The sequence below is a fragment of the Aricia agestis genome, chromosome 2 (assembly GCF_905147365.1).
Source record: "Aricia agestis chromosome 2, ilAriAges1.1, whole genome shotgun sequence".
In the NCBI taxonomy this organism is placed as follows: Eukaryota; Metazoa; Arthropoda; class Insecta; order Lepidoptera; family Lycaenidae; genus Aricia; species Aricia agestis.
Genome location: NC_056407.1, coordinates 10981618 through 11001866, shown reverse-complemented (window position 1 = coordinate 11001866; position 20249 = coordinate 10981618). Strand labels below are relative to the sequence as shown.

Below are 20249 nucleotides of genomic sequence, written 5' to 3'. Positions count from 1 at the left end.
CAAAAGTAAAAATTATGTAATTGGTGATTGTATTTAAGCTTATTTAAACATTTATCATGATAGCGATATATCTTTTACGAATACTGCAACGTAATAATCAAAAATGGGTCCAATTAAACTCCTAAAATTAAGAACAATTAAAATATAATTCCAAAGTAACAAAACCCCTGTCTGTCCCCAAATACAATAAACAGTATAATTAAACAAGACGTAATATTAAATACATGAGGAATGCATATTTAGAATATCACAATGGGTTAAAAACTGTACAGTCGTATTTTTGCTACTACATTTTGTTAAGCAAGATTTTTAACACTAGCGTTTCTAGAACCTAACATCACATTTTAAATTAATAATACATAATATAAAAAAAATATGTGATTATTGTATGCCATATCCGAAAATAACATAAAATAAGTTTTATTATACAACAATTAAAAAATACATTTATTAAAACAATAATAAAAAATTGAATAATAAGATCTTTGTTTGAGCATTTGTGACCTAATAAAAATTGTCTAGGAATTTCTATTCTAATCAAAGTATGTACCTTAAATATTGTTAAATTGTAAAATAATAAAATAATAAATGAGAGTAAAATAGAGAGGCGATAAGAAAGGCAGTGTAGACAAATATAACACATAAAAATATATAAGAAGAAGATAAAATAAAAGAAGACGAAAAAAGCAAAAGATAAGACTTCTTGTTAAATTGTATGTATAATGTTTTTATCTACATATAAGTAAAATTGTATAAGACATGTATAAGATAAAATTTTGAAACTAGGTAGAAAGTATTGTATCGAGTTAGAATACTCAGACTTTTAATAATTAAGTTAGCTACCATTATAATACTTGGCCAGTATAGTGGCCAAGGCGACTTGTTGTGTCAGTCACAGTATTCTAGTTATTTTACAATATTTTAGCCTTTACAGTTTTCGAGACGAGTTTCCTAGCCATGTTATTTATAAATATTTAGCTTGTACAGCAGTCCAAGTATCTAGTTATTAGATGCTCTTTGTAGACATTTTAGCTTACTCTGCAATGTTCCGTGGACATTCTAGCTTACTCTACGATGTTCTGTAGACATTCTAGCTTACTCTACGATGTTCTGTAGACATTATAGCTTACTCTACGATGTTCTGTAGACATTTTAGCTAACTCTACGATGTTCTGTAGACATTTTAGCTTACTCTACGATGTTCTGTAGACGTTCTAGCTTACTCTACGATGTTCTGTAGACATTATAGCCTTACTCTACGATGTTCTGTGGACATTCTAGGTCATTCAACGATGGAAGGATCTAGAATATCCGCATTGTGTTGGCGCAGCCGTGGTTCATGCGGTACTGGACGTAGAGCATGGCGGAGTTGTGCCAGTAGTAGAGCGCGCCCAGCACTAGCACGTGCCACCATTGGTGCGAGTGGCCGATGTAGTCCACCTTGCCCGGGAACCACCGCTCTGGTACCTGGATTCAAAATAATAATAAAACTCAAGAGGTGTCAAGGGACACCCGGATGGAACGAAGCTATAATTAACAAAAAATTAAAACCGACTTCCAAGGTAAAAACAATAATAACATCCTTATAATATGAACTAAAAAGTATTAAATAATTTTTCCTATCTATTAGTGCCTTTTTCCGAATTCGGCTAAACCTCAACTATTTCTGTACTCAATCTTCGTCATTTTGAAGTCGGTACCAGATAGCTGAATCTTTAGTTCTCTGACAGAATATTTGAAACTTTTGGAACTGGCACCGACTTCAAAATTATGAAGATTGAGTACAGAAATAGTTGAAGTTTAGCCGAATTCGGAAAAAGGCTAAAAAATAGGAAAAATTATTTAATACTTTTTAGTTCATATTATAAGGATGTTATTATTGTTTTTACCTTGGAAGTCGGTTTTAATTTTTTGTAAAAAATAATAATTTCACTCTTTTTAGTTACCTACTAATCCACCTTACCATCTTACCATCGCGTAAGAAAATACTTCAACCCCTTAATATTATCTTAATCTTGGTAAATGTTTACAAACCTACCTCAATTTATTTGACAAACTACTACAAAAGAAAGTCGACGGAGCCCCGCTACGCGGGGCTCCTATACCTGGGTGTTGAGGTCTAAGTTCCAACCTAACCTAACCTACTTTTGGACTTTCTAGATTGTGTTTGTTTTTGAGCTTGAGCTTTTTTGCTTCCCTTGGCGCCCCCTATCGATTGGTATAATAAAAAGGGGTGGTCATAGGGGGTTGAATTTTTTCGTCCAAATTTTTTTAAGTATTTTCTCCGTGCTAACGAGGGTCACATTTCGGCCTGTCTTTCGACAGGGGTTGATTTGTGAAAAAAGTTTATCTGAGCTTTTTTGCTCCCCTTGGCGCCCCCTATCGATTGGTACCTATATGCAAAAAGGGTGGTTATAAGAGGTTAAAATTTTGACGACAAATTTTTCTAAGTATTTTTTCCATAGTGCCCCGTTTCCTTCAGTCCAACCCAAATGTGTGCCTTACGCTCTGGAGTAAAGCCAGTTTATAATTCCCAGCATTGTTCTCATAGAAAAAGTTGTTCATTTTGACGGGCTCATTTGATGGTTTCAAAGATAACGGTGTTTACACTAACACACTGTAGTATATATAGAGGTTTTTTGAACATAAGAAATAACTTTATTCCATTCGGGTGTTCCTTGACAACTCTCAAGTTTGTTCTTCTAGAACTCTTTAAAAAACTTTACACTGTCCGGAACCCACCTAAATATTAATGCAGTAATGTAAGATACCTAATGCCGTTTCGGCTCATTAAAATAAAATAACAGTTTTTTTATAGATACGGACTTCGAACTTATATAAAATACTAGCTGTTGCCCGCGACTTCGTCCGCGTGGACTTCAGTTTATAGCGCGCGATGTCAACAAAATTGGTGTCAAAAGCTTTTATAAAAAAACCCTGGTACCCCTTAAATCAATACAGCTGTGCAGTGTGCACACAATAAGTACTTAATTTTTTATATTAAACTTTATATTTTATGCCAAATTTTAAAGCTTATTTAGCCCCCCAATTACACAACTTTACCCATAAACTATTTATCATTGATAGGTTTAGCCCCAATTTCACCAACGTCTGTTAGTGTTAACAGCATGTTAAAATGTCCTGTCTTCTCTTTCATTCATATGAAAAACGAAACAGCTAACGTGATACTAATTCGAGCATTAACTTTAACAGTCGTTGGTGAAATTTGGTCTTAAGGTTACGTCACTGCCTGCACAGATAAAGTACTGAGTTATTTAATACCGTAGAATAGATATAACAATCGAAAAAAATCGAGACTTAAATGTAAGATGATACCACCTCTTATAGAAAGACTTTTGAGCAAGCGTCAGCGCGATGTAGAAGACGCACGGCGCCATCTATTATGAATTTTTTGAACAAATTTACGATCCTTACAACCCTTTTTTCCAGTAAAAAAAGTAGCCTATGTCCTTTCTCTGTATACAAATCTGTATACAAAATTTCATTACAATCGGTTCGGTAGTTTTGGCGTTTGGCGTGAAAGCGAGACTGACAGACAGACAGAGATACTTTCGCATTTATAATATTAGTATAGATTATGTGCACACTGCACAGCTGTTTTTGGGTATTTTGATTAATTAAGGGCCGCGCTACACCGGAATGGCAGCGGCGAGGCGAGCACTTTCAGCGCTGCCATTCCGGTGTAGCGCGGCCCTAAGAGGGGTACCACTTACCAGAGTTTTAAAAAGTTTTTAAATTTGACACAAATTTTGTTGACACCGCGCGCTATAAACTAAAGTCCACGCGGACGAAGTCGCGGGCAACAGCTAGTTATGAATAAAAACAATAATATATAATAAAGTAGGTATGATTAGTTCTGTTACAATAATGAAGTAAAAAATAAAACGCCATCTGTTTTCATATATTAGAATTAAAATGTTGATTGCATTGATATATTTTCTGGATGGAATATAGGCCAACACGGTATACTCGAACTCCTTAGAAATGCAGTAGGAGTTCTATAAGATAAGATAGATTGATTATTATTATACCAAGTGATAATATTATTAAACATAATATTCTAACGTATTAAAAACTATAAACAAAAACATAATAACTAATAAGTATGATTAGTTCTATGTTACAATGAAGTAAAAAATAAAACGCCATCTGTTGAATCGTATTAGAACTAAAATGTTCATTGCATCGATATATTTCTGGATTTTTTATAATATTATACATAAAATATATTTAAGATTTTTGAAATATTATTTTAATACACATCCAAGACCCAGGAACATTGAAAACTTTTTGTTCCGCCTGCGGGACTCGAACCCAGGACCGCCGGGATGAGCGCGCCACGCGCAATGCGAATTCATTTTCATCGATATTTTCATGGAAATAAGATATTTTCCCACATCAAAATGTAGCCTATATCCTTTCTCAGACTCTAGAATAACTGTGTACAAAATTTCATTGCAATCGGTTCAGTAGTTTTGGCGTGAAAGCGAGACAGACATATTTTCCCACATCAAAATGTAGCCTATATCCTTTCTCAGACTCTAGAATAACTGTGTACAAAATTTCATTGCAATCGGTTCAGTAGTTTTGGCGTGAAAGCGAGACAGACAGACAGACAGACAGACAGACAGAGATACTTTCGCATTTATAATATTAGTATAGATTTTATCTATGTCAATAAACGGTACGTCGGTACCGGATTTGAACGGGTCAGAAACTAACTGCAAAACTACAACATTCTCCCACCGACCTATGCTTGTTAGTTGTTACCTCGTTAAAAAGATTTACAAATTTCCTTCGTTATCAAGATAATCTCATCCTGTTACAAGTTTAAAAGTAGTGTTTTTAATTTTTTAAACGCTTACCTTGAAAGCGTAAATAGCGAAGGCAGTTCCACTGATGACGTACATGCCGATTACTCGGGGAAAGAAGAGCTGAAACAGAATATAAATAAAGAATTAAATGCTCTCAGGACAGAGTAAAGTAATTTTAGCTTTGACACAAAACAGCAAATATCAAACTGCTGTGGGGATATGCGTGGCCGCCACAAAGGAAGATCTTCCGACCGAGCGAGGTGGTATGCTCGGTCAGGCCGGAGCCCACGTGATACATATCAGCTGTCGTATACATATATACCGACGCGCTCAGAAAACTTCGATAGCGTGATGCAGGAATTTTAGGCGAATTGTGGGTACCGCCACCCTGCTAATTCGATTTTACAGCTATAAGCACATTATGTACGGTGCACAATATATTGTGCACGTGTATAATGTATATCCACGTGCAAACGTTATTATTTATGCTAGATGACGTCCGCAACTCCATTGCGTCAAAATTCGTCTATTTCGTAAAAACCGTACATTTTCCCGGGATAAAATGTATCCTTGTCCTTTCCCGAGTATCTCCATACCAAATTTCAGCAGACAGTCAGACACACTATAATTATGTAGATGTTTGTATCAGGGATGACGTTTTGATCATAGGCTGTTGCACTCGATCTCGTCACATTCGAGGTATGAAAATCGGATCCGAGAATGAAAAATAATCTTGGTAAGTATAGCAAAAATCTGCTTCTGAATAAACTATTATAACAATATTTTATGCATTCAATCGTTTAGATAAAAATCTATTGAGTGAAAATCAAATCGGCAATAATTCACTGATAGCATGCATTTAAATCAATCATAAAAAGTCGATCAAAAGTCCATGATCGTTTAGGTTCAAACTCCAAAACCATTATCGCTTTCCAAAATGATTTGCACATTTTATAAGTATGTTATGTAGGTACCATCGAGAAAATTGATTCCTAGGCAGTTGACAGACCAACGTCATTTGGTCGGATCATGTCAATTCAATGTTAATTGTGATCTGTCGGCTGTGTTTGACGTAACGCGACCAAACTACGTAGGTCCCCCATCTGCCTAGGAATCAACTTCTCTGATAGTACATAAAAATTAAGATAAAAACTTCATACCCTATGGCCTATATTATATTTCGTTGCCTTTTAAAAAGAATATAATTACAGAAAACATGTACAGATTGAATCCATACTGTAACTTATTATTATTATTAATATTACAAATGCGAAAATGTGTGTCTGTTGCTTTTTCCCGGATGAGACTTTATAGAGTCCCGGAAAAGGACATACGATGAGTTTAATCCTCGAAAATGTACCATCGAAGAAATTGATTAGTAGCCCGTACTTCGTAGGCAGTTGACGAACCTAATTGTCATTTGTCAATGCAATATCGTGATCTGACGGTTGAGTTTGACGAAAGAGCCTGTCCACACGGCGCGTTGCGTCAGCGTTAAGCGTCTCCCAGACAGACGCGGCCTGCGGTGGCGGTGGCGGTGGCGGTGGCGGTCAGTTGGATGGCTTGGCCGCGTGGCCGCGTGTGTCTGTGTCGTTCCTAGAACTATTAAGTCATCCAACTGACAGCCACCGCCACCGCCACCGCAGGCCGCGTCTGTCTGGGAGACACTTTAAGGCTCGACGCAGCGCGCCGTTTGACGCATGGCCGGACACACGGGTGCTGCGTCATCACTCATCGCAGCGTTATTACGAAGCAGTCTTGGCGTAAACACAGGGGGTGTTTCCCCGCTTCGTCTCGGGGGCTGCTGTCCGCCATGTGTACGTTGCGCGCTGCTGTCACGAGGCAGCGCGCCGTGTGAACACCTACCAAGGTGTTCACCTTTTGTATCTGTATGTAAAACAACGCAACGGCAGCGCTGCGTCGTCGCAACGCTGACGCAACGCGCCATGTGGACAGGCTTCAACGCAACCAAATTACGTAGATCCGCCATCAGCCGATGAATTAACCACTCTGATTATCTGATAGTACTATTCCTGCACCGTACTACACTATCCTGTATGAAATTCCTGTTATTTGGATGTATCATGAATAGTACGAAAACAGTTCTCACCTGCACCATAGGGTTGTCGAAGCCGCCCATCACGTATGTCCAGTGCAGCGTGGGCAGCACGCCGTACGCAGCCCAGCCGATGAACACGCACATCTTGACTATGTACGGCACCTGGAACCGCGGCACCTGTAGCGCCATCGCCACACCGAAGATCAGCGTCACCGACACCATGTAAAACGTCTTCAGCTCCTGGAATAGGTTAAGGTACTGGGTAACAGATGAGATTTAGGAAGTTTACATCCCACCAAAAACATTTCATGTAAAATGTTGTCAAGACCATATAAGTTTTACTCTGTGAAAAAGATATCAGATCTCATGTAGAGCCAAGCTGAATCTACACGGCCTAGCTCTACCGATCCTAACTTCAACAAATTCTACTTATTATCAGTCAATGTATGGCTTCGCCGCGCCGTTTCGCTACCATCGTCACGGAAACGGCGCGGGCGAGTGGAGAGGCTCCTCCACGGTGGAGGTGATACGAACATTAAATTTAGTTTCTGATCTAAAGTAAGTAAGGTATAGTTAGGCCGTTATTCTTAAACTTAATAGTTGCGCTAATGTTAAGTTTTATAATATAACTTTATAGGCGAGAGGGAATATATTTTGATATTCACTAGCTTATGAATTAAGCATTTGGACCTAGAATGTTTTTTCAGCTCGAGGAACAAAATTATTAGAGTTGTGAGTGAGTTATAATATAGTGCTAGTAATCAACGCTGCACGCTTGTTGTAACAAAATCAATTATTATTAAAACCTTATTGTTGTTGAACTAGAAATTGAATAAATAATGTGGTACGAAAATTCCCGATTCGTAGCATTTTCGGAAGACCGTACTCGCACCGGCGGCGAAAGCCGGATACAATTATTATTTTTGTAGAGTCTTTATCTTGGAAAGGAAAGTATTTGTATCAACACAAACCGAAACAACATGCAATAACAGTAATCGGTTGATAGATAAAGTGCTGCGTGACTCCAAAATAGCTTGTGCGGAAACTATCATCACAGAACACTGGTATTATGCAATTGAATTCAATAGGTAATGGTTGACAATAGACAGTTTAGTTGCAAGGTCAAAAACGTTAGAGTTAAGTATGAGCATACAAAAGAAATGCACCAATTGCATTCATTTATTATGTAAATAAAAACATAACATGTGTTTATTTAAAAAGGTATGTGTATGAGATTCGCGTAAGATTAGAATTCGACAGTATTAAACACTTCAAAGTCAAAGATTAAATCAAATAAAAAAAAATCTTTATGAAAGAACAAATTACGTAACGAAAAGCTTTTTCACGTAGCAACAATTTAGATTTTATATGAATCTCCAAGCGCCCTCTTTACCTACTTCGGGAACCGTTTAGGAGAAAGCCGGTCAGTACTAAATCTTGCTAGGAGATATATTTTTATGAACACAGTTCTTCATTATATGAAAAGGTAAATATAAACTTTTTTAGAGACGAACTTATGTTAAGTCAATAAAAAATTCTGAAAATCTCATACAAATTAAATAAAAAAAAGGTTTTTTTTTTATGAAATAAGGGGGCAAACGAGCAAAAGGGTCACCTGATGGAAAGCAACTTCCGTCGCCCATGGACACTCGCAGCATCAGAAGAGCTGCAGGTGCGTTGCCGGCCTTTCAAGAGAGAATAGGGTAATAGGGGAGGGTAGGGTTGGGAAGGGAAGGGAATAGGGGAGGGTAGGGAAGGAAATTGTGTAAGGGCTTGGGGATTTGGGATTTAATTAAGTATAGATACTTAACTCTGTTGTTCATATAATAATATAGTATACGGAAACGTACATTTTTGTACGATATTATCTGATTCAAAGCATTGAGTCATAAAACAATTATGGAAAATATACAAACTTCCGTAGATGGTCGTTAAACCGGTGGTGTAACCTGACTTCATTATTTATTTAAGATAAATATTAAGTACTTATGCATAAAATTACAATTTTAGCAAGTTTTTGCTGTTACCTAGATAATAACATATCTAGAAGCGGTGTCATGGATTGCTATATCCATAATAATTATGAAGGACATAGACTTTTGAACTTTCCCAATGTTATTGAACTTTTGTGGACTTTAGGACAGTAAAATTTGTATGATAATTAATCACCTTTGAGAGTTTTTGATACTAATGTCTATGACATTGTTTACTTACAACTAAGTAATGATACATTTACCTTAAGTTGCTCTGTTTTTCTCTCAAAAGGCTTTTCCTTGGTATCAAAACAAATACACGGACATTGGATGAGTTATTCGTTTTAAGTTGGTTTGGCTGTAGACACCAAAACCTACTTTAAGATATTTCAAAGGCAATGTTATTGTCATTAATGTTTAACCGCAGATCACAAGCCACAGCTATAAGAATGAAGAAAACGAAAGTGACATTTGACTAATCGTTGGAAGGGCTGGACAAACTGGTAGCTTCCGTTGCGCATTAAACATTGGAAGGAATAGTTTGAAAGAAATTAGGGCTTAGTTATCAAACTGGTTCTGTTGCGCATACGCATCAGCATACGAAGGTCAATAACGAAGTTGCAACACTACGGTACCAATAGCGAGTGAAATGAATCGTCAAACCGATTGAGGACGCTTTACAAATATTTGATTAGCAATCGCAGGCCGATTTTTACACGTTCCAATGGACAAGGAAGGTTCCAGAAGTATTTTCAGTGCCTCTACAAATAACGCTAATTACCCGTAATTTTGCATTACATTTTATCAAGTTCTTTAAGCATCCAATACTGTAACTGCAATTTTGTGTTTGGGCTAGATTACAGTTTCTAGTTCGATTATAGTTTTTAGTTCCCTTTATACGAAAACAGGTCTAATAAGGGGCTCCCATACAAAAACACAATAAATGGTCTATGTTTGCTCTATAACAGTAAGGAACCCTTCGTCCGACTCGTACTTGGCCGATTTTTTTTATTTTACAGGGAAACATAAATTTATGTGGAGTCATAGACGATGATTGGTGTGTAGATACAGTCGTGCTAGAATCTAGATCATGACTGAATCCTAGGCGCTTTAACGGAACTTAAACACTAGAATTTACAGGTAACGGACAACGGTAAAATCAATACGTAGCAATGAGTAAACTAGCAAATAGCACGCTTCAGAAAATATCAAAGCAAAGAAAAGTAACTACAGGTTAGTCATTTTGCAGGTCACTTTAGAAAGTAGTTTAAATGCACTTAAGTTTGATAACATTTGCCTACTTAAAACCCATCTTCCACATAAAGTTCTCAATGTTAATGTGCAAATAAAACATGATTTAGTTAATACTTAATAATTATAATGCTTATTACTTTTAACCTTTAATGTTAACGAAATGTAAGATAAATTAGTCCTCAGTTGATCAAAATAAGACGTCAGAGAGTTTCCTTTCACTTGGCAATAAGACCATAACTTTTGCTTGCGTGCGGCTATCTCACTACAAACATTCATTCTATATTGCTCGGGAAGTGAAAACATGATGAGTATATTTTGATAATTTACAAAGCACTCGGCTAAAACATAATATGTCTGTTTGTTGGATTGTATAAGAGCTCATATAAACATGTTTATTTTTTAGCTTTCTATTGTTATTTATTTATTATTACCTGTCAAGTTAGCAAAAAATAGATCATCAGAATCAGTTTATTTAAATCGGACTAGTAGTTCCTGAGATTAGCGCGTTCAAACAAACAAACAAACTCTTCCTCTTTATAATATTAGTACTTATAGATTAGAAGGGGATGGGTAACATTGAAATTTTCTACATAATATACTTGAATATGTAGAAACGCAGAAGAAACCATGTAATTGCACCATATTATACATATATACTCGTCACACTCTACATACGCGGAATGTTGTCTCGCACGAGTTCACTTAGATGCATAAAATATAGGTGAAAAATATGTTTCTTTACTAAGTACTAACTCGAGGTGGTCCTGTGGTCGAAATTATTTCGTCATCTTTAATAATTGCATACAGTAGCGGCGTTAGGTTAGGGGGCGACGCTGGGCGACCGCCCAGGGTGCCAGATAAAAAGGGGCGCTGAAAGCAAACAAAAAGGACGCCGCCTTTATTTTAGCACTACCGGCACCCTGGGCGCCGAAGGAATCTTGCCCATTGCGCTGGGAGTGCTGAAACCGGCCCTGATTGCATGACGTCTGTGAAATGTTGATAATAAATTTCCGAACATATAACTCAACGTAAAATACACCAAATCATGGTTGAGTAAAATAGTATGAATTTAAATTACTTTAAAAAAAAAATTAACTTTCGTCATACGGAAATATGAAAAATTCGTCATACGGTATGACGAAAGTTAATACATAAACTGTGACTGTGTCTAATTTCATACTCCTACATTCGCCCAATTCTGTTTAAGTATACTCAACGTATTTTATATCTATTAAATATAGTCCTACGCCGTAACATCTACTTGCATGCCAATGCCGTACTATAATAGTTATAGTAGTTGGGACTTGGATCAAATTCTAATCAATCGAAAAAATCCAATCCCTGTCTCTAGATTTTTATAATAGCTTAATATTTCTCAAGTAAAATTATTTTCTTGGGCAGCATAGTGTGTTTATGTTTTCACGGCGAATAAATACGTGATAAATAAAAAAAAAATATGCAAATTATTTCACGCAGTTATGCAAAATATAATAATTTGGTAGCTACAACGTACTTTTTACCATATTTATAGCGAATACTCAATATCTCTATGTACAGTGTACTTACTTAAGTCTTTCTTTCTAATCCGCATAGCGCTTAATAACTAGATATTTATTAAACGGAAGCAGTACGGAGCTAATATTATTTTAATATCTGTCATAAGGAAGTTAATAGGTAAATTCTGTTTCTGCTACAAAATACTAAAAAATAAACATCCGTTTTATTTCCGCATTACTTACTTGTTATGATAATAAGGTATGGGCGGCTTTGAACTCTCCTAAAGGTTAAGTTAATTGTTGATTAAAAATGGTTCATTCCGAACATCACTTGTTTTTCATGTGATTTCCTTTGTTTCATTGTATTTGTGCGAGTTTCTTACGCCGGTTCTTCTCGCCGGGTTAGTTCCTGAACCGGTGGTAGGCACCGTAGTATCGACGTTCGGTAAAGTTTTTGTAAAAAAATTACTCCGAATAAAAATATTTTTGATTTGATTTGATTAAATTATTTTAGTTTTATAAAAACAAAAAGATATATTTATTGCAATGTTTTTATTTTATCAGAAAACAAGATTAACATTGGCTAGTAATAATTTCCTTTATTATATTGATTGAAAAAATCGATAAATGAAAGATCTTTGCTAAGAAGGATGGAAGACTAAAAAAACTGATACGGGCCTCCTTAATCTTGATACGCCACTGTTGCCGAAATAATTCCTATTGATCTCTGCATACAGTAGTTAAATTCTAAGGTTTTTATAAAAAATAAAAACATGAAAATGTATAATTAGAAAATAGAAAGTTGTAATTAAGTTGTTTATCAAAGGTTTAACTACGCAATATTATAATATTATATTATAATCACATGTAGGAAGTAACTCGTCGCCTTGAGATGCGATGAGTCGCTGCCATTTCTTTGACGTGACTTCTTGATTGAATAATATCACGATTTCATAATAATCGATATTGGACCTTGGAATGTATCATTAATTTGATATAAAGATATAAATAATTTATAATTGATATGGAATATCGATTCAAAGAGCTCCAAGACTCTACAAGATACTTTTATTTACAAAATATTGTCTACGATAACGGTTAACGGTAAGCTAAAAAGTCAGAGATTTAAATATTCATAGTTATTAAATAAATGTATTACAATTAAAGATTTAATTATTTTAGGCACTGTTTGCTACTAAATTGGTGAACAGGTGAATCACGAAATGAAATGTCGTAAGTCGTAACAAATTAATTAAAAACGCACGTATAAGCTCTAGCCTCTAAGCAGTTTGAAAAATTTTAATACCACTGGAAAACAGGTTTAAATTTAAAATTTTACTAGATACCTAAAATATATTCGGTACAAGTAATGAGTAATGACTAATGTTTAAAGCACAATATAGAGAAACTGGTTTAAAGTGATAATTTTATTTACTTACCTATTTTGGAATTTGGAGGTACTCTACTATTTACTCTCGTACACAACGTTCACCTTACGTCAACGACACATGGAGTTGTTATTAGCAAATATCTGGCATATTTAGCACTATTTCTAAGTCGAGTAATTATTACAAGTTGAGTTTGATATGCTAGATTCCTTACTAATATCAGGCCTGTCCCACTCGCGCGTTTAGGTATCGAACTGTAAGTACCCCTTTAAAGGGGCAGATCTAGGCAAAACAGATGTAGGCAAATATAATAATAATTGTAGTCACTTAGCACTGCGCGGTCGGAATTTGAACTATATAGTATCGTAGCATGAGTTGTTATTTTTTTAAACGGGTTGCACAAGTGGGAATTCTGTTGGTACTACTAATATAATATATATTGTGCTTATATTATAAATTGCGAAAGTATGACTGTCTGCCTGTTATATCTTTTCGCTTTACGGTTGAACCAACTTAGATGTTTGATATTGAGATACGTCGAGAGGCGGGAAAGGAATTAAGATAAATTTTATTCCGGAAAAATGTTCGGCTTCTGCGCGATTAACGAATTATACACGTCATTTTATCATTAGGGTAAATTACTAGTAGATTGGACAGTACCAGTCATTGGAAAAAGCACAAAAACACAATATTTATTAATGTTGCTTTAAAAATTGCCTGTTTTTAAAGTAAAAGAACGCCTGGTTTTAAAAAAAAACAGGTAGTTATTAAAGCAACCTTAATAAATAGTGTTTTTGTACTCTGTCCAATGACTAGAACTGTCCAATCACTAGTCATGTTCACCCTATATTACATTATCAATTATATTACGTCACAACTCACAACGGAGTTTCGAACGTCATATACGTTAAAATATAATGACGTATCCATACCAGTTTCTTTGTCTTCATAATGTCCATAGTTAAGTTGAATACAAACTAGACCACCCATTAAAAAATAGGATTAGGTAATATAAATTCAAGGCACTTACGTGGTGACACCAGAATGCGTAATAGACGCCAGAGGTGTAGATCGCCAGGAGAGATAGAGCGATGCCGAAAAGATCGTACATGAGGAATGTGTTGTAGTCGTGTTCAGATCGGCAGGAGAAGGTGTGGTATAGCGCCGAAAGTGCCATGCATACCTGAAAAAAATACTAGTTAAAGGACATTTTTTCTTTGCCTAGAGAGATGAATCAAAAAGGGCTTTAGTAACGTCATTAAATAGATGCCTAGAAAATAATCTTTAAATCTAAAGAACCTTATCAGGCACTAAACAGAAAGCCCTGCGTAATATTGACTGCATAAACTTTAAAATGTTTGCAAAATGTTTATACGTGGGAGAGCCATGCTTCGGCACGAATGGGCCGGCTCGACCGGATAAATACCACGTTCTCACAGAAAACCGGCGTGAAACAGCGCTTGTGCTGTGTTTCGCCGAGTGAGTGAGTTTACCGGAGGCCCAATTCCCTTCCCTATCCTCCCCTATTCCCTTCCCTTCCCATCCCTACCCTCCCCTATTACCCTATTCCCTCTTAAAAGGCCGGCAACGCACCTGCAGCTCTTCTGATGCTACGAGTGTCCATGGGCGACGGAAGTTGCTTTCCATCAGGTGACCCGTGTGCTCGTTTGCCCCTTTCTTTCATAAAAAAAAATTGCAAAGTTTGCTTTAACTAAGATGAAAGTTAGCCTTTTTCAAAAAGTAGAACTATTTACTTGATTCGATCAGATTGCGATTTCTTTTAAGCAAAGCTTCCGAGTTCCGGGGTTTTAGCTGATTTTATAGGGTAAGCATTTCTGATCACTTTAGTCAATGAAATAGACATTAGTAAGATTCAAAGACTTTCAAAGATTCAAAGACTTTATTAGCATCCAAGTATAGTATAAATATACAAACTCAGCACCTTGTACAGGCAGTTGCTTATAAAATAGTACTTGACAAATATTTTGTTGTAATTTGTTAACTACTTACATAAGTAACATAATATGATGTACTAGCTGTTGCCCGCGACTTCGTCCGCGTTAGCATAGTAGATCACATAGGCATGTATTATTTATTGTACAAAAATATTCAATGTACAGAATTGAATTTCCTACGATTTTATTATATATAGATGTTCCGCGCGGCTTTGCTTGCGTAATTTAGGAATTTCACGTAACCGTACATTTTTCCGCAAAAAATAGCCTTTGTCCCTTCACGTGGTCTATTCTTCATGTTTGCCAAATAACATAAAAATTTCTCCAGTAGTTCTTAAGATAATAAGCAATTTCAAATAATTTCCCTCCGTTTTTTTTCACATTTTCCTCCATTTCTTTGCTCTTATTAGTCTAACCGTGATAAAATATAGCCTATAGCCTTCCTCGATGAATGGGCTATCTAACACTGAAAGAATTTTTCAAATCGGACCAGTAGTTCCTAAAATTAGCGCGTTCAAATAAGCCCTTTCATATAATTTCCCACGTTTTTTTCCACATTTTCCTCTACTTCTTAGCTCCTATTAGTCTTAGCGGGATAAAATATAGCTTATAGTTTTTCTCGATAAATGGGCTATCTAACACTGAAATAATTTTTCAAATCGGACCAGTAGTTCCTGAGATTAGCGCGTTCAAATAAGCCCTTTCATATAATTTCCCCCGTTTTTACCACATTTTCCTCTATTTACTCGCTACTATTACTTTTAGCGTAATAAAATATAGCCTATAGCCTTCCTCAATCAATGGGCTATCTAACACTGAAAGGTTTTTCAAATCGGACCAGCAGTTCCTGAGATTAGGCGTTCAAATAAGCCCTTTCATATAATTTCCCCCGTTTTTTCCACATTTTCCTGTATTTCTTCGCTCCTATTAGTCGTAGCGTGATAAAATATAGCCTATAGCCTTCCTCGATCAATGGGCTATCCAACAGTAAAAGAATTTTTTTTAATCAGACCAGTAGTTCCTGAGATTAGCGCGTTCAAACAAACAAACAAACAAACTCTGCAGAATTATAATATAAATATTAGTATAGATTATTCGTTAATTTCATATAATATAAACAATTACAATAGTACATGAATGAAAGTAAAGTTTTAGTCGTCCTTTAAAATATGAGTTTAAATATACAGTCTGCAAATTGTGCAGGTAGAATTAACGTTGTAACAAAGTTCATTATACCCCAAGTCACAGTCAAGTCATGACAGATTTTCGTACGCTTTAGCAAACCATCAGCAAATTAAATATGCAAAATGTTCAAGGACTTGTTTATAATATTATAACATAACATAATTCCAACTTGTAATTTCCGAGTTAGGTATCATTAACGTCACAAAATTAATATCGATGTTCGTTGAATAACACGGACGGGATTCTTAGGTAGGTATACCTTGAAATATTGCTTTGAAGTTTGATATTATCCAGTTGTCTTACTTGCGTGTGACAAGGCAGGTAAGACAGCATACACTCGTAGCGACATTCGATGTATGAAAATTGAACCCATGGGACTTGGTCCACTATGTTCAGAGTGATATTATTTAAAGTTTCATATTTAGTTAAAGTTTATTTCATTACGTCATCAAGATTACTTACGTGTGATAAAGCGAGTAAGGTCCAATTTTCATGAGTCTACAATCGTAGCGACATGAAAATTGGACCCATGGGTCATGGTCCACTGCGTTCAGAGTGACATGAACTCGGTGATACTTTGAGAATAACCTTTATATCGTTGACTTTAAGATACTGTTGAAGGCAAAGTAATTGTGAACGGTGTAATATTTGTGCTCATGCGTCTCTTGAGCATAACTTCCGGAGAGCACGGCCCATTGACAGTGAAAGTCGAGATCAGCTTAATGACGTAATGAGCGCTGAATACCTTCAATACACGTTACGACGAACAGGTTCCAAACAATGACATTTAACCAGTAGTTTGTAGTAACGATACCGATATCAGCAACCAATAAAAATTCCGCAGTTAGTAACAAGTTGTTTTAGAACATAGTACCTAGATAAGTACCTAACTACCGAAATTAACGAACTACTGGAAAACTAATGGCTAATACATATTACATATTACGAATACTGCACAGCCTCAATTGCGCGACTTTGGTTTGCTATCCATCAGGTGACCCGTTTGCTCGTTTGCCCCTTATTTCATAAAAAAAAGTATTTCCCCAGTAATATTTTACTGAGCCAAAACAGCAAGTTTATGGAATCGCGGACTAGCCTTGCTTTCGCTTATTCGCTGTTGGGTTTGCATAACAGTAATTATGTGCCATCTACCAAAAGCAATGTTTATATTTCGTTCCCTCTATGTATAACGTCATAACGCAAGACCTTATTCCTTAATTTAGTGGGGGAAAACAGTATTTTTACTATACTAATTAACCATATTTTTGCGAGTTAAAAATTTTACACAAAAGTCAAAAATAATGTCTTACTGAAAGATCATGAAATGCAATAAAAAAAACTTATTAGGAAAATTTGGCGTATTATTTTATTTTCTCGACATGGCAGCAAAAGAAGAAATAGTGTAACTTTTGTCTATAAAGAGTGAGTGTCCCTCGTACAAGTTATTTATTATTTTTACATACTGACATCACTTTCACTTTATGGTGAGATAAAACGAGTACAGACGTCGAGTCTCGCCGGCCAATGGCAAACAGTGGGTTTTCGCAATACATAATGTTATCGGCAATTACTTTTTTGTACAGTCAATAATGGGAATGTAGTTAATCACTTCCAAAGTTGTAGACTTTTAAATCTTCCAAATTTGATATTATAGCAAGTTATTCTCCTAGATTAGTACCCCTCCAGCTCATCGCGCCATCTTTTCCCAGACCAGTTTGTTAGTATACTTCAGTCAAATAAATTAGTATGTTTGCCTAGTGTGGGAATATGAGTAGTCATAAGATTGTTTTTTAGGCTGTAACATAATATACTGGACTGGCAACCCTTATTGAAGAATCTCTATATAAGAAGATAAATAGCCCAGCTTAGCATTTAAAAACATTTAATAATGATAATAATTTATAATAACTCTCAATATTAAAAACATTTAATAAACTTAATAATTCACATTCCTCAAGTTTTAAAATTAAATCTTAATTAAAAGAGACTTACCAGAAAACACGAGAACAGTATTGCAGCGACAGTCCTGTCTGTCAATGTTGCATGAATGTTGATGATAGCTAGATCATTGATTGTGAGGGAGAGCAGGAGAAAGAATCCAAATATATGTGTCCAGATATTCATTGTTTCATTTGTCCACCAGAATATACTAAAAAGCATAGATATCAAGTACATATATTATCAATCCCATAATGTCTTCAAATGTGAAATTTCATAGTAAATAATGAATGTTTTAATAGCTCACTACAAAAGTGACTTTTCTTTCATTTAGATTCATGGAATCACCCAAAAGAGATTCAGTTTTCAAAATAAAATTTACCATATATTTCCTAAAGCTTAATAGTCCTCGAAATTCTCATACAAATGTCTTTCCAAGATCATTTCCTTATTCTTATTCCTCCATTAGCTGAATAATAACTCAAATATGGTAAATATTCTCGTATGGGAAATGATCTTGGTATAGTATTTGTATGAGAATTTTGATGGCACCGGACTCTTAATAACTCGGATAATTCCAATATTTATTTTAGAGCTACATATTTACTTTTTTACTCATAAGTTTCTTCTTTGGAACCAAATTAATAATAGTATTAGTCTACCAACAAAATAAAACTAAAAAAATAAACAATACCTTTCCCAACATAATCTTGTAGGTAACAGTTTTCTATATCCATCTCTTATGTATGGGTTATGTTTTATGTATTCTGGGGCTTCCTCATATTTTAACAATTGCCTATAATTCAAATATTCAATGTCCTCCTTGGTCACATTATTGTTCTCTTGTAATTTTTTACCTCGTCTTAATAATGTGTTTCCACAGCATTCATTATCTTGTATCTGAATTATATTAAAACATTTTATTAAGTATTGAGTTATTTAAAAACTATATATATAATGACTCATTAAGAATAAAAAAGAGTACTAGTTACGGCAATAAAATATCCAAGTACTATTCATTAATACCCGAACAAATTTTTGAACAATAAAATTAAATATAATACTAGTAACTACCAGCAATCTTTAGGTTTTAACAAACATCCAAAACGGTTCAACATTTGACTGTAAGTTTTTGTTATAATGAACATGCAAAAAAACACCTATTATTTACCAAAATTTACCTTTTCTATTGGCATGAATTGCACTGTTTCCTCTTGACACTCGCTAACTTTTTTCGTCATAGTTAGAGTCATTTTTATTTCGTTATTTGAAAAATGATGCCTAATTAATATATCACAGGTTTGATATTGAGCTACATCCACAACAATACTTTCAAAACATTAGTAGGTGAATACAAAGGAAACACGTTTTATTTTTAAACTGTATTGCTCTTCGCCTTGTTGACGAATATTAGCAAACAGTATACACTTTTACACTGCAATTTTGCACACTACACCACCTTCCCCAACTCGCGTCTCGGGAACTGTAGATTTTATTTAAACTTTCAAAATCTGTTTCACAGGCCACGGCCCTCAGGTGACAGAATACAGCTGTAGTTTGACAAATGACAATTGACATTTGACAGCAGCTGTGTTCCGAAATTTGAACAGTACAATTGCTGACTACATTACGACTGGCCTGGTAAGGGCCTGCTGGACCTGCTGGCAACATTTGACGAAATTTGATTGGCTACCAAGACTTCTTGTGGCACTGGCTAGTATACTAGTTGGTTGTTCACTTATGTCGTTAGATATGACAGTGTCATTGACAGTACTTTTTTTAAACATTGTGAAAAAAACAGCTCTCAAACTGATTCAATGCCTTATTTATAAGTTTTATGGTTATTATAAGTTATAACCTCTCTTTTACCCTCTTAGTAATAAAGATAATACTAATATTATTATGATAACCCAGCGTTAAAACTAATTAAGACCACCGTCTTTCTCTTCCATAAGACTTATCCAGTGATCTAAACAAAGACAAGCACACCTTGTTTAAGTCTGTCAAAAAAAGTGAAGAAATTAAAAACGACAACATACGGACAACCATCAGACAACCTTGTTCCTTATGTCATTGGGACAACATCGTAGTGTCATCCCTTTTTTTTATGACTTCTACAGACGGGCGAACCCAGTACGAAGTGAAGATAGGCGTAGGCGAGTTTGA

General features: G+C 35.4%; 1 protein-coding gene across 2 annotated transcripts; it reads right to left on the bottom strand.

Moving 5' to 3' along the window:
• Positions 1-468: 468 nt before the first annotated feature.
• Positions 469-19591, bottom strand: LOC121739743 (progestin and adipoQ receptor family member 3). Of its 2 annotated transcripts, none has more exons than XM_042132294.1 (7): positions 19260-19591; positions 18778-18987; positions 18138-18294; positions 14036-14188; positions 6946-7134; positions 4887-4955; positions 469-1467 (listed from the first exon to the last, which is right to left on the bottom strand). In XM_042132294.1, the coding sequence occupies exons 1-7, from the start codon at positions 19334-19336 to the stop codon at positions 1303-1305; spliced, it is 1020 nt and encodes a 339-aa protein (XP_041988228.1). In that variant the 5' UTR covers positions 19337-19591; the 3' UTR covers positions 469-1302. The 2 variants fall into 2 exon arrangements, with proteins under 2 accessions (XP_041988228.1, XP_041988229.1); XM_042132295.1 differs by having other exon boundaries at positions 471-1467; positions 18778-18983; positions 19265-19590.
• Positions 19592-20249: the final 658 nt, after the last annotated feature.